The following is a 13,248-nucleotide window of genomic DNA, read 5'->3' as shown; positions in this document are numbered from 1 at the left end:
TTCCCTTCATGCAACAGGATGTTTTGAACTTGTTTGTAAGTATATACCTTTGGAGTGGAAGGAGATGAGGCAGTCGCAGAGGGGCCATTTCTCCACCGGTTCCTCCAGGATCACCTCCTCGGGAAAGATGACCATGTTGATGTAGTCAAACTTACACAGTCGCTCCAGGATCTGAGTCATGGGCTTGGATTTGGACTTCTTCATCATGGCACATATGCCGACCACAATCTGACGCTCTGGAGGCTGGTGGAAAGGACAGGACAGGGAAGACAAAAAATGAGCCAATGTAACGGCAAGTATAGGTCGAGTGTAATGACAGCAGAGGAGCATAGATATCCTGAAATGACTCTTGGTGGCTTTTAAAAATGTATTGGCCCTACTGGTTAGATGTCAAAGATATTTGAGTAATGTGATGGACAGAATAATTATCTTTTCTTTTGTAAAGGATTTGTATAACAAAAATATCTCTCTAGATTCTAAAAGGCCCTGACACACCAAGCCGACAGTCGGCCAGTATGGGGCCGTCGGTCAGCGTCTGTCTGCCTAGTTTTTGGGTGTGTCCCACATCGTCGGCTCCAGTCTGCCCGTGTATGAGGTTTTTCGGCCGATTCAGCATGTTGGATCGGCAGCGGAGCTCGTCGGTGAGAGAAATCACTCCGATTGGCTGTTCAGCTTAAACAAATCAGTGCACGAGAAGAGAAACAGACGTGAGGAAAGCAAGCAAACGATTAAGTCAAGAGGTAAAACACAGAAGGCTCTTCCCATTTTTCATCCTCATCTCATCTGGTCATTCAAATACACGGATATTTTGACTATCTGGATTGAAGCAAACGCCGCTTTGTTTCATGTACGTATCATAACAACGGCTTGTATATCCGCAGTCCTCGGTCTTCCGGTTTCCCTTTTTGAATAACGAATACAGACTCAGAACGTACGTACTAACTGGCCGTCAGCTGTAGTATTTGCGATGTGTTCAAATGCAACTTGACGTGAGGCGACGCAACAGTCGGCCTTCATCGCCGCTAGTTCTCTGATGTCGGCTCGGTGTGTCTGGGCCTTAACTATTGACTTGAGAACTATGAGAGAGATTTAAAAAAAAAACTGAGTCACATTCCCTGTATGTGCACACGTATTTGGCAAATAAATCTGATTCTGAATGATGACAGTATTGTTTTGATTCTTTATTATTATGAGATCATCGATTGAAACCTGAAAATGTCCCCATTACTTACCCTAATCAGCAGGCTAGAACTTTATCCCAAGCATGGAAAATCTATTTGATTGTTGGGATAACGTTACACTAAATTGTTTTGTGTACATTGACTGTTATATTATTAAGTAAGAAAATCTCTGCTGCTGTGCCACAGTGGCTGAGGGGAAGTATGAACTGAACTGCTACCTGATCACTCAATGCAACTCACTCTCTAGATAAAAACCAAAGCTAGTAAAGCAGAGACGTATACTGAGACAAAAAGAGGAAATCATAGCACGTAAGCGAGCAGCTAACACAGCAGCACGACCATAAAGTCCTTTTATAGCTACAGGACTAAACAACAGACCAGATGCCTTAAAGCTGTTTATCTACTGCATTGTTCTCACGCCAGCCTTTGTATATTTTTGTCTCCATTGATTTTTCCACTCCAAATAAAATTTCCAGGCCTGTTAATTTCCTGCTGCCCAGAAATAACCAAAGCTTTGGCTTCCTGTTCCAAAATGGAAATCATCTTTTTCCAATGTTACATTATTAAGTCATTATTATTAATACAATGCATGATATAAGACAAAAAGAGTGAAACTATTTTTGATATTTTACAATTTAAAACTGCTCATACATTTTTTTTTTAATATTTTAACTTTGATGTAAAAAGTCTTCTTTCCAAGAAACACCTTGTACACCAGCTTTGTCACTTACCGACTCATCTTCATCGTCCTCCATTTCCTCCTCTCGAAACATCTCATTCTTCATGCCTGCCTCCATCTGGCCCATGTCGTGCTCGTCATCCCCACAGCCAACCACAAACCGAGGAACGTCTCTGCCGCCTCGCCCCTGTCCTTCCCTTGCTCCTGGTCCTGGTTCAGGTCCGTCGCAGGTCTCGGACATCACAAACCCCCATGAAACATGTCTGCTTCGGGTGGCTCCTCCCCAGCTGGCGGTTATGGCAGCAATGCAGGAAGAAATCCAGTCTACTGTGTTACACCGTCACTAGATGACTGACGCCTAAGAGCCTGGTGATAAAGTGAAGGGTCTGCTGGCGTTTCTGAGCTGGCTGATAACAGCTACGTGCGTCTGTGTGCGTACAGTATGTGTTGAGGTAGAAAAAGAGCGGTGGATGTCCTAAGAGAGGTAGAACAGAGGGAGTGGACTCCACGTATGTTGAGGTAGAAAGTCAAGATCCAGGTTGTAAAACTCCGCCGTGTCAGGACAGAGGAGGTCTGGCTCTGAGAGACAACATGACCCAGTCTGGAGACGCTTCTTCACACAGGAAACAACTCCACAGTCAACATCTGTGCACCATTTTTCTTGCCCTAGGAATAAAAAAAAAGGGGAAACTGGTTGAGCAACAAGTTAAAAAAAATACCTTTAGGTGAAAAGTGTTTACAGGATTAGTTGGAAAGTTTTAGCAGTTGCAGCTGTACACGATAACTTCAATGAATTTACTGCATCTGAATAACCAGAGTCCTGCTGGTTGTGAAATAAACGTCAGGGCTGTAACATCAGCCACACAATAGAAGAAAAACGTTACTGATTCTTGAGGAAAACTGGGTTATTGCAACACATCACAAAAATGTTACCTAAGATATGAATCAAGATTTTGGCTTGAGAGAATTTCTGGTTTGTTGACTGTTGAAATATTAACAGATGAATCAGATCAGAAAAACATAAAGAGAAGTTAGCACCACATTGACGCATGCAGTCACTGTAATCAATGCCAGCTTGGTTCTTGTTATTTGCACCTCTGATAAATGCTGCAACATCAAATCAAATTCAAATAATAGGCTAAAACTACTACATGCTAAATTACTCATACTGCTTCAGCTACAGTATACGTATAATAATTACTGTACAATCACTCCTTAATGTGTATCAGAAGGTGTTTGCTCACCTCTATCTATGTAACTACAGTTATCTAGAATCTACCCTTAACCAACTTAAGAGACCTCAGAGGCTCTGAAATGTAATTTTAGTTTTCCCCTTTCTGCCACGTTTGATTTAATTCAAACTATCAAAACATTACATGGACAGTACAGCCCCCCATTAGTATCACAAAGAGATGACTACAGTAAACTATAGGCTGACACCACACGTGAAGATTATAAAATAGCTGTGTTATTTTGACCTGCTCTTAGTTAGTAGTTTGTTTTATATATATATATATGACTGTAAATTTAGATTGTATGGACCCGGTAGTATTCCGTTGGAGCAGGTGGCTAGACTTTAAACGTTGCACCTTTAAGCTGTAGCAAATGTGATAAATAAATTAAATTTTTAAGTCTGCAAGTAGGAGTGACAGTCGCCACTTCTGTCCAAAATTTCCCCTCTAGTTATTTAATAAATAAATAAATACAGGCCAAGACTTTAATTCAGTTGTTTTAGTCTGGCTCACGTCTCGTTCAGGTGAGATGACCCGCACTTCACTTTCAGTTAAGTATCACTCATCACTAATACTTTTATTATACACAACATCCTCATCATCGTCGTCTACTCCACGTAAGCCTGCTGCTGTTTGTTGTTGCCATGACAACGGGGCCTGAAGAGGAGCCGGACTGTCTCTCTATTGTTTGTCCTGTATGTACGTTGAGGTGGATCACATTACTCTGGTTTGTATTTCACTTTTCAGCCACTTATGAAACATCCTGGTCCTTTTTTTCACTTTAATATCTTTACAGTTGTCTAATATATAAATATATTAAAGCTGCAATGATTATTCAATTAGTTGTCAACTATTAAATTAATAGCCAACTACTTTGATAATCGATTAAATCGCTTTTGAGTAATTTTTTACTCTGATTCCAGCTCCTTAAATGTGAATATTTCCTGACTTCTTAACTCCTATGACTGTAAACTGATCAAATCAAAAGCTGCAAAAGCGCATTTATAAATGGTAATGCTATAGCCAAATTTAGAATTTAAAATGTCATTAAAAGCCCATTAAAAGGCAGTACTTGTACAGCTTTGCCAATTTTTGAAGAGCGTGTGTACAGTATAACATGCATCAACTACAGTGTAAATATTATTTTTAAATGTATTAGTTCAATTAATTATTACGTCTCACTCTGTCTGGGTTCGTTTGCGGTTCTTTCTATACAGTTTATGGTTGCTGCTCATCAGACGGCGTCACAACAAACTAATGCAACACTGGAGTTGTTTCTGCAATTGGTTTTGAATTTCAACTTGTTGTGGGACATTGTGGGAAGAGAGAGACATTGTGGGAAGAGGAACAGAGAGAGCTGCTGTTTGTTGTCGTTGTCTTTACTGTGATGATAGTCTGACTAAAACAAAGCCCGTCCTCTTAATGTGGCTTTCCAGTTCCCACCCAGAAGAACTTTGTTTTGTGTCATACGTTTCTGCTGCTGTATTACTGATTCTGATTACTATGCCTCCTTGTACTGCTGCTGGGCTGTGAGTAAAAACACATATACCACTAAAGTATAGCTACTATTCCTAATGCTATAAGACGAGAAAAATAAAAGAAAAAAGTTTACAATGCACACTTCATGCATAATAAACACAAGGTCCAGAAACACAATAAAACCAATACTGAAATATAAATCACAATAGAAACACCTCTCAATATTATGCGGTACAATTCAACAGCACCAAAAACTGCAGCCTCCAAAATGATCATACAAATGAATCAACACCTCTTTAAAACCGTTTCAACCAGGGCTGTCAATCGATTAAAATATTGAATCGCAATTAATCAGAAGTTAATCGTACAGTTCTTCATCTGTTCAAAATGTACCTTAAAGGGAGAATTGTAAAGTATTTAATACTCTTATCAACATGGGAGTGGGCAAATATGCTGCTTTATGCAAATTAATGTATAAATGTATTATTGGAAATAAATTAACAACACAAAACAATGACAGATATTGTCCAGAAACCCTCACAGGTACTGCATTTAGCATAAAAATATGCTCAAATCATAACATGGCAAACTGCAGCCCAACAGGCAACAACAGCTGTCAGTGTGTCAGTGTGCTGACTTGACTATGACTTGCCTGTTGGGCCTGTTGGGCTACTGTTACCTGTTGATGCCTGTTGATGCCTGTTGATGCCTGTTGGGCTATGACTTGCCCAAAACTGCATGTGATTATCACAAAGTGAAGGGGAGACTCGTGGGTACCCATAGAACCCATTTTCATTCACATATCTTGAGGTCAGAGGTCAAGGGACCCCTTTGATAATGGCCATGCCAGTTTGTCCTTGCCAAAATTTAGCTTAAGTTTGGAGCGTTATTTAACCTCCTTCACGACAAACTAGTATGACATGGTTGGCACCAATGGACTCCTTAGGGTTTCTAATATCACATGATACCAGTATCTTCACTAGCTTTAAAACTGAGCCAGGGCGCCTGGTTAGCTCAGTTGGTAGAGTAACAGGCTTCAGTCTTGACCGCGGTGGCCCGGGTTCGAATCCGGCCTGTGGCCCTTCCCGCATCAACTCTCTCTCTCTCCCCCCTTTCCAAGACTCTATCCACTGTCCTGTCAATAAAATGCTTAAAAAATGCCCCCAAAAAATAACTGAGCCCACTGCAACCTAAAAATCGCAAGTTACGTTAATGCGTTAAAGAAATTAGTGGCGTTAAAATGAATTTGAATTACCACGTTATTATCACATTAACTTTGACAGCCCTAGTTTCAACACAAACTGAACATTATAACCTTCTTAAAAGTAGGATTTATTGCAGGACTGTTTTATTACGCTGCATTAGTTTTAGCTAGAAGTACCTAATAAACTGACAAGTGTATTTCTTCTAATATTAATATCATTCCAGGGAGAAGACAGACAACAATAAACTAATCCCTAGATAAATGTATCCTGTGTGTACTAGCACTCAATTCAAGAGAAAAGATGACGTGACTGAACACTGATCTGCAAAATCATAACACAATAGCTGTTAATGCACTTTTCTAATCATCTCTTGCTAAAGGTCCAACAGCTGCCACATTTCACAAAACATTTGTAACCCTAGTGCTTCAGTATTATGTGTGTTTGTGGTCACTGCTTATCTGTTATCTGATACCGCACAATAACGAAACAAAGCTGTTATGTCATTGCCTCGCCACCGAGCCAAAGCCCGAGAGCAAAGAAAGAAACTGTGGTATGTCCACAAACAGTTGACGGAGCCAAAGCCAGTTGACGTGTCTCTCATCGGTATAGTCCAACATCCCCCCCGCCTCCCCGGTACACACTTAAAACACCACCACCCACAACAAACAGCTGACTCGAGGGGAAAAGCCTCCAGAAACAGACAGGTGGATCATATCACCTCTCAGTGACGGCCCACAAGCCTACTGTGCGCTCCACGCAGTCTTTGAATGACTGCACGAGTTTATTTAAAGTCACTTCCACTCACATATTATTTCACTGGCACCGTTTTGACAGTTCTGGCTGTTAAAGAGAAGACATGGTCTTCCCGTGTCCTGGATTTGTAGCCAAGACATGCCTGCAACCGTAACCCAGCCTGACCTTGGTACCCAGAAATAAGTGTCCTCTTCTGCAGGGGGTGTGATACAGGAACTGGAGGGCGGAGCAAAGGTGGCGGTGTTGGGTGCCATCGTGAGCGAGCTACGCTTTCCAAAAGATAACTCATCGTTACTAACCTCTGAGGCGATGACAGACCGCACTAAACAAAGTGGAAGCCCTTCTTGCTGACCCCCGGGGTCGAAGAACATCGACAGAGATAAACTCATAAATAAATGTCTATAACTGCTCTGAGTCGGCGCTGCTCAGCTCGAGTTTATTCTGCCTTTACTAGGCCAAGGACACGATGACCTTCAGGATAAGCCGACATCGCACACTATAAAAAATATCTGCATGATGGTTAGAAACAAATGCAAAACACAAGCTGTATCAAATTATACAAAATGTAATTCCAACCGAGAGTAAATCAAGTGATTAAAATAACTTTCAGCAGTGAGCTCAGCTAGTGTCACGATTGGCTGCGATCACACATGACTCAACACCACTAATGGTTTAGCTTTGCATGCTATTATAATTTTTCTCCATGTGTACTGTGCTCTGAAGCAACATTTCCACAGAAAATGAATTCCTCTAACGCCTGATTTGCATCTTGCAGGTATCCATGGTGAGTGCACAAGTCTTGCCACACTGCTTGCCACCGTTGCACAGACCAAAAAGATACTAAAAACTGTAATACAATAAAACTGAACATGTTTGTAATCCTGCTGGAAATGGTGATCGATGATGCTTCCATTGGGATCTAAAAGCATATAGAAAACAAAAGTGGTGCTCTTATTGGGGAGGGATAGATATCGTACCTCAATATTATATAAATACAAATACCAGAAACTGTCACGTATCGAAAGATGGCATTGGCCAGATTCTTAGTAGGGCTGGGCGATAATTCAATATGATAATTTCTCAGAAAATCTGATCAAAACTCAGTTAAATCAAACTATTGTCTTAATCTGATTACTCTGTATGTGTGTGCCTGTATGTAAACACTCAGTGTATAGGTGGAAATATTTATTTTCTCTGTATTTCTTTATATAACTTGAAACTGTTATATTCATTTTGCACTAAAGTTCTTAATTTAAGGAATTTGTCAAGTATTTAATTTACACAGGGGTATACAAAAATAGGCTTTGTAAATCATAACATTTTTTTTTTTTTTTTATTCAGGCAAAGTTATTACAGCTCTCACTGATATTACAGATGAAGGTCGGTTTGCTGATTATGAGGACGAGTACTTCACAGTCTGTAAAAACAGTTGCATAATGTCTAAAAGGGAGCTCTCTAAAGTCTGAGAGAATAACCTTGATGAATGATATCATCAGAGTTACCTCAGATAGAAATAAATAAATTGTTTTATTCAGGATATCTCAACCTCGGTTGCTTCAATTTTTACCACTTATTATAATTTGTCTCTTGCAAGTCGCTCAACTTTATGGAAGTGTAACTACTAAATCTCTGGTGTCCCTTTAAAATAAGACTATGCAACTTTTGAAAAAGGAAATACGTTTTAAAAGCTTGAATGTATAATCAATAACATGCTTCTCGAACCAATAAATTGATAAGTTTTGCTGCTACAGCCTTGGCTAGTATCAGCACTAGCTTATATAAGCTAATGTTTGTAAACTTTAGATAGATGTTGCAGTGAAACTGACATTATTGAGTCAGTTTGCTGACTTCATGACTCTTTTTCTACTTGTGCTACTGCTGTGGTTTCATCTTGTATGTTGTCTTTTATTGCTATAGACACTCCTGTGAGTCTGAAATAAAGTTTGAATTGAATTGATGTTTACATATGCACTATGTTTTAGCATTCATGACTGAACTAAAAGTTCAGCAAAAGCCTACTGCACTACATAGCCCTGCTTTAGGCAACATTAGACTCTAATGCATTTAGAAAAATATATGGTATAAAAACAAGTTTGTAATCCTCAAACTGAGATATTGAAAAAAAGTATTGCTTTGGTATCAGTACTGAAACTAATGTGCTGTATTCTAACCCATATCCAAAGAATTACAAACAATTTCCACTCCTGACCATTGTTGAAAGTTGTATCTGAAAGCATATTTCTGTCATTACAGTGAAACAGGCTGTTTCAAAGACTTGGCTGAGATGTTGTCATTTTCTTGGACGTCAACGGAGGTCGATTAAATTCATAAACGACTTAATGTCCCTTTCGCTGACGACAAAATGGAGAAGGAAGGCAAAAAGGAGACGGGAGGAACCAGACAAAATAATCATGTGAAACGGTCTCCTCTCTGCCAGTTAAATTGTTCCCCTCAAAAAAAATGTAATTGTGCATCATCACCCATGAATAATTTGGAAGGCTGATTAAAAACATCCCCCTGCAGGTCCTCGTCGGTGTGGATGAGTCACCTCCGTCATCACCGCGGGACCGGAGATCAACAAGGCGGCTCCAATAAAAGGCTGTTAACCTTTGAGACTGTCTGCCACAGGAAGGCCGCGTTTATGACCATTGAGGGAGGAGACGGTCATTAGATCTCAATTCACTATCATTTCTCTGATAAGATGGCAAAATGAGGAACATCACGACACGCTGCGCTGATGGCATCAGTTTGCCTGATAATTAAGGACTCATATTTTGTTGATTTGATCTAATTACAGTAGGTCATTTCTAGGAAAGAGAAATGACATTATGACGTGTTTGTGATTAGGACCTTTAACTATTATTATTATTATTAGCCCAGTATCACTACTTTCCTATCAGGGTCAGGACGATGCTGAACAGGTAGCAGCTTGTTATCTGAAGAGAGTTCAAACACTAAATCATTAACAAAACTGTTAATTATTATATTCAATAAAACTTTAAAGTGCAAAAAGTCATCGAGGTCGGACACCAACATCAGTGCTGAAACTCAATCACCCCCCGAGGGTCGGAAAACATGCTGGTGATGTTATCAGGATACAACTACCAGAGGGAACAGCAGTAACAGTTACGCCTCTACAAGCTTGTAAATTCATTATGCACCGAGCACTCGAGAAATTAGCTTTGTTTGCGAATACAAACTGCCGTCATTACTGAAAACAGAGGCCGTAATAAGCTCGCCGGCGGGCCCTGCAGAACAGGCCCATCATTTCCAACTCATCAAAGCATACATTTCTCACTGTGGGAGATGAAACCTCTGTAGGGATTACAAGATGATTTATGAAACTTTGAAAGACACATGACTTTACTCTCCCGCTTCTAAGCTACTGATGAATAACTTTTGCCAGGTATACAGCTTTCAGGGTTACAATAAAATTAAACTGTAATGGGTCCCTGAGGAGAATACGAGCTGCTGCAGCAGATAATACAAAAGATGCAGCAGCAACAAAAACAGAGGATAAACATGATGGATTGGAATTAACACAGATAAAGCAGATGGGTTTCATACTAAAATATGGTGTAAAGGTGACAATTTTAACATCTTAACATGCTATGAGCTATTTATGAATGAGAGGTTAGAAGAAAAGTAGAGATCAAATCAGTGGATAGGCCCCAAAATAACAGCAGGACACAATGAGCTTGTATTATATTACAGCCATTTGGCAGATACTTTGGTCCACAGGGACTACTAGTGCATTTGTCTTCAATAAGAGCTTCCAAACCTACTTTTTAGTTTGTTTACTTGTTTGATTAAGGAAATCAGCCATTAGTAAGCTGCAGCATGTGATGTCTAAGTGTAGTCTGAAAATAAAACACATTACCCAGTGACACCTATTTCATGGTTTCTTCTAGCGCTGTCCTCAACCAAAGAAAAACTTAGTTAATTAACACTCATACGATTTTGTCGACTATCGATTAGTTGATTTAATCGACAGATCTGTAAAATTGAGTTTCTCCACAAAGAATCACACAAAAGCACCACTTTAAATCTTGTGTTTACAAGAGATGTGCTCATGTTTGTTGGAAATAAGTCAGTCAGCATGAAAAAAGCTTAAAAAACAACAAATTGACTAAAGAAATCTTAGTCAACTAAGACCAAAACGACCGATTAGTTGACTAATCGACTCAGAGGGAGCAGCCTTAGTTTCTTCCATTGTTTGGATTACATTGTTTTGGATTTTTAACTCATTCACACCAATACTGAAAATACTGTTATAATGATAAGTATTTCCAAGTCAGCAGGGTTCACGTAGAGCCGTTTCTCAGCTAAATAACTGATGGTGTTCTTGTTGATGTTGCATTACTGTTTATATTGTTTTCTGTCATCTTCTACAAAGCAAAAGTCTTCTAAAACTGTCTACATTTTAAGTATGTCTTATCAGAAGAGTTAGTAGCTCTGAGAATATCTAGTGAATGTACTGTGGACGTTTGTGCAGAAATAACTGCTGCAGCTCCTCCAGACCAACAGAGGTTTCCCGTGTCTTGTGAAGTGACGGGGCTCTGCAGCGAGAAATGTTATCGTCTCCAAACCAAAACTCCGGTGTCTCCCCTGTTCCCTCCGACCGCGGTCGGGAGGGTGAAGCAGGAAAATCCAACACTAGGATCAGCAGTGATTCATGGAGAGACCTTCGTCTGGTCAGCTAACATTACTGCCAAGCAGCTGAAATATAGAGTGATATTGTGATTTTAGCTGACGTGTGTCGCCTCACTGTTTTGAGCGATGCTGTTCATGTCTATTTAGAGCGCGCACAAGCGCGAGCAACAGGACGCTGACTTTCGTTGACTTAACGGCCACAGGTGTCGCTGTTAACAAGCAATTCTGATTCTTACAAACAGTCCCTTTAAGTCTTTCTTTCTCTTATTTCAGATCAGCAGGAACGTTGCCTTTTGCCAGATCATGCCTGGTTAGGTTAAATTGAATTAATTTACACATTAATTTACAAATGGAAACTATGACGTGCTGAAACGATTAGTTGATCAAACAATTAATTGATCAACAAAGTTGAAGTTGAGCCAAACATTTCTCTGTTTCGGTTTCTCACTTGTGAGGATTTCCTGCTTTTGTTTGTCTAGTATAAACTGAAAGTAAGTTTTGGTTGGACAAATCAAGCAATCTGAAGTCAGATAGTTTATCTGAGTCTTCTTACATCAACCTGATTATATATTCCTGCTCTCTTGTTGTTTAATAATACACTATATGAGGACCACACATTACATTAAATTGATAATATAGCCCCTGCTCTCTTGGTGTTTAATAACACATTACATCAGGACACTAGCAGGTGTCCAGCTGCCTGTTTGAAGCCTCCAGCTGCTCTGGACTCTCCATTAAACACAATGAATGAGTCGGTTGGAGGTTTGGCAGTCTGTTGGAGGAATAAACCTCATAACACACACTTTAATGAATCAGATCATCGGCCTGCTCACTACACACATCTCTCCTCCTGTTATATACAGTTAAAGGTAAAGTTAGAAGACACAACGTTTAACAGCTCGCCTGCTTTTGTCCCGTTTGTTTCCACCAACAGACACAAACAGCAACAAACATCCAACTGTCCGCCTCTAAGTGTTAAACAAACCGGACTTACCGGAGGAAAACCAGCTGGAAGTCAGTCACTGTTCACTTCCTTATTTCCCCTGAGTGAGCCGGACTGAAGGAAGCTGCTGCCGCCTGACTTTAGAGGGAAAGCTGAGGGCTAACTGCACGATAAAGTTCACGTCCGGTCACCGCTGCTGCTGGTGGTGCTGCTGCTGCTGCTGCTGCTGCTGCTGGTGGTGCTGCTGCTGCTGCTGGTGCTGGTGGTGCTGCTGCTGCTGCTGCTGCTGGTGCTGGTGGTGGTGCTGGTGGTGGTGCTGCTGCTGCTGGTGGTGCTGCTGCTGCTGCTGCTGCTACTCTGCTAGCTGCTAGCTTCTAGCTTCCTTTCTTTTCTTCACCTTTTTGTTTTTTTACATAAAGTTTAGTTTGTTTGAAGCCGCGTCATCACTGCCACCTACCGGCCACAGCGGTGAACTGCAGCACTGCAGGCTTCAAGGACTGATGGAGGGGTTTGATGCTTGAATAATAATAATAATAATAATAATAATAATAATGATATTTAATATATATATTATATATACATATATATATACACATATATATGTATATATATATATATATACACATATATATATATATATATATATATATATATATATATATATATATATATATATATATATTGATAGATAATAAAAATAGTATTTGTACACTTTTGTTTTGGGACTTTTACTTAAGTATATAATCTGAATACTTTTTTAACCTCTGTATACTTCTCTGTATACTCCAATTCTGTTTACTTCACAGATATTTAACTTAAGTAAAAGTACTGATACTTTTACTTAAAAGTATTTATTTATTGATTAATAAATAATAGTATTTGTACACTGTTGTATCGGTACTTTTACTTAAGTATAAAATCTGAATACTTCTTCCACTTCTGTTTACTTCACAGATCTTTCACTTAAGTAAAAGTACTGATACATTTACTTAAAAGTATTTATTTATTTATGTATTTATTAATAAATAATAGTATTTGTACACTGTTGTATCGGTTCATCGGCCGCGAGCAGTTGGGGGTTTGGTGCCTTGCTCAAGGACACCTCGGCAGTGCCCAAGATATA

General features: G+C 39.6%; 1 protein-coding gene across 10 annotated transcripts in view; it reads right to left on the bottom strand.

The window, feature by feature from the left end:
* Positions 1–12,361, bottom strand: part of ppip5k1b (diphosphoinositol pentakisphosphate kinase 1b) — a 61,873-nt gene extending 49,512 nt beyond the window's left edge. For 4 of the 10 annotated variants that reach the window (XM_074633862.1, XM_074633866.1, XM_074633868.1 and 1 more), the window contains exons 1-3: positions 12,177–12,360; positions 1,913–2,526; positions 48–243 (exon numbers count right to left, since the gene is read on the bottom strand). In XM_074633862.1, coding sequence (XP_074489963.1) covers positions 48–243; positions 1,913–2,101 — 385 coding nt within the window. In that variant the 5' untranslated portion in view covers positions 2,102–2,526; positions 12,177–12,360. Of the gene's footprint in view, positions 1–47; positions 244–1,912; positions 2,527–12,176 lie in introns of all 10 variants that reach the window. The other 6 variants (XR_012593677.1, XM_074633871.1, XM_074633870.1 and 3 more) reach the window with 2 other exon arrangements.
* Positions 12,362–13,248: the final 887 nt, after the last annotated feature.

This window comes from Sebastes fasciatus, chromosome 4, assembly GCF_043250625.1.
Source record: "Sebastes fasciatus isolate fSebFas1 chromosome 4, fSebFas1.pri, whole genome shotgun sequence".
NCBI classification, from domain to species: Eukaryota; Metazoa; Chordata; class Actinopteri; order Perciformes; family Sebastidae; genus Sebastes; species Sebastes fasciatus.
This window is presented reverse-complemented; position numbering and strand designations above follow the sequence as displayed.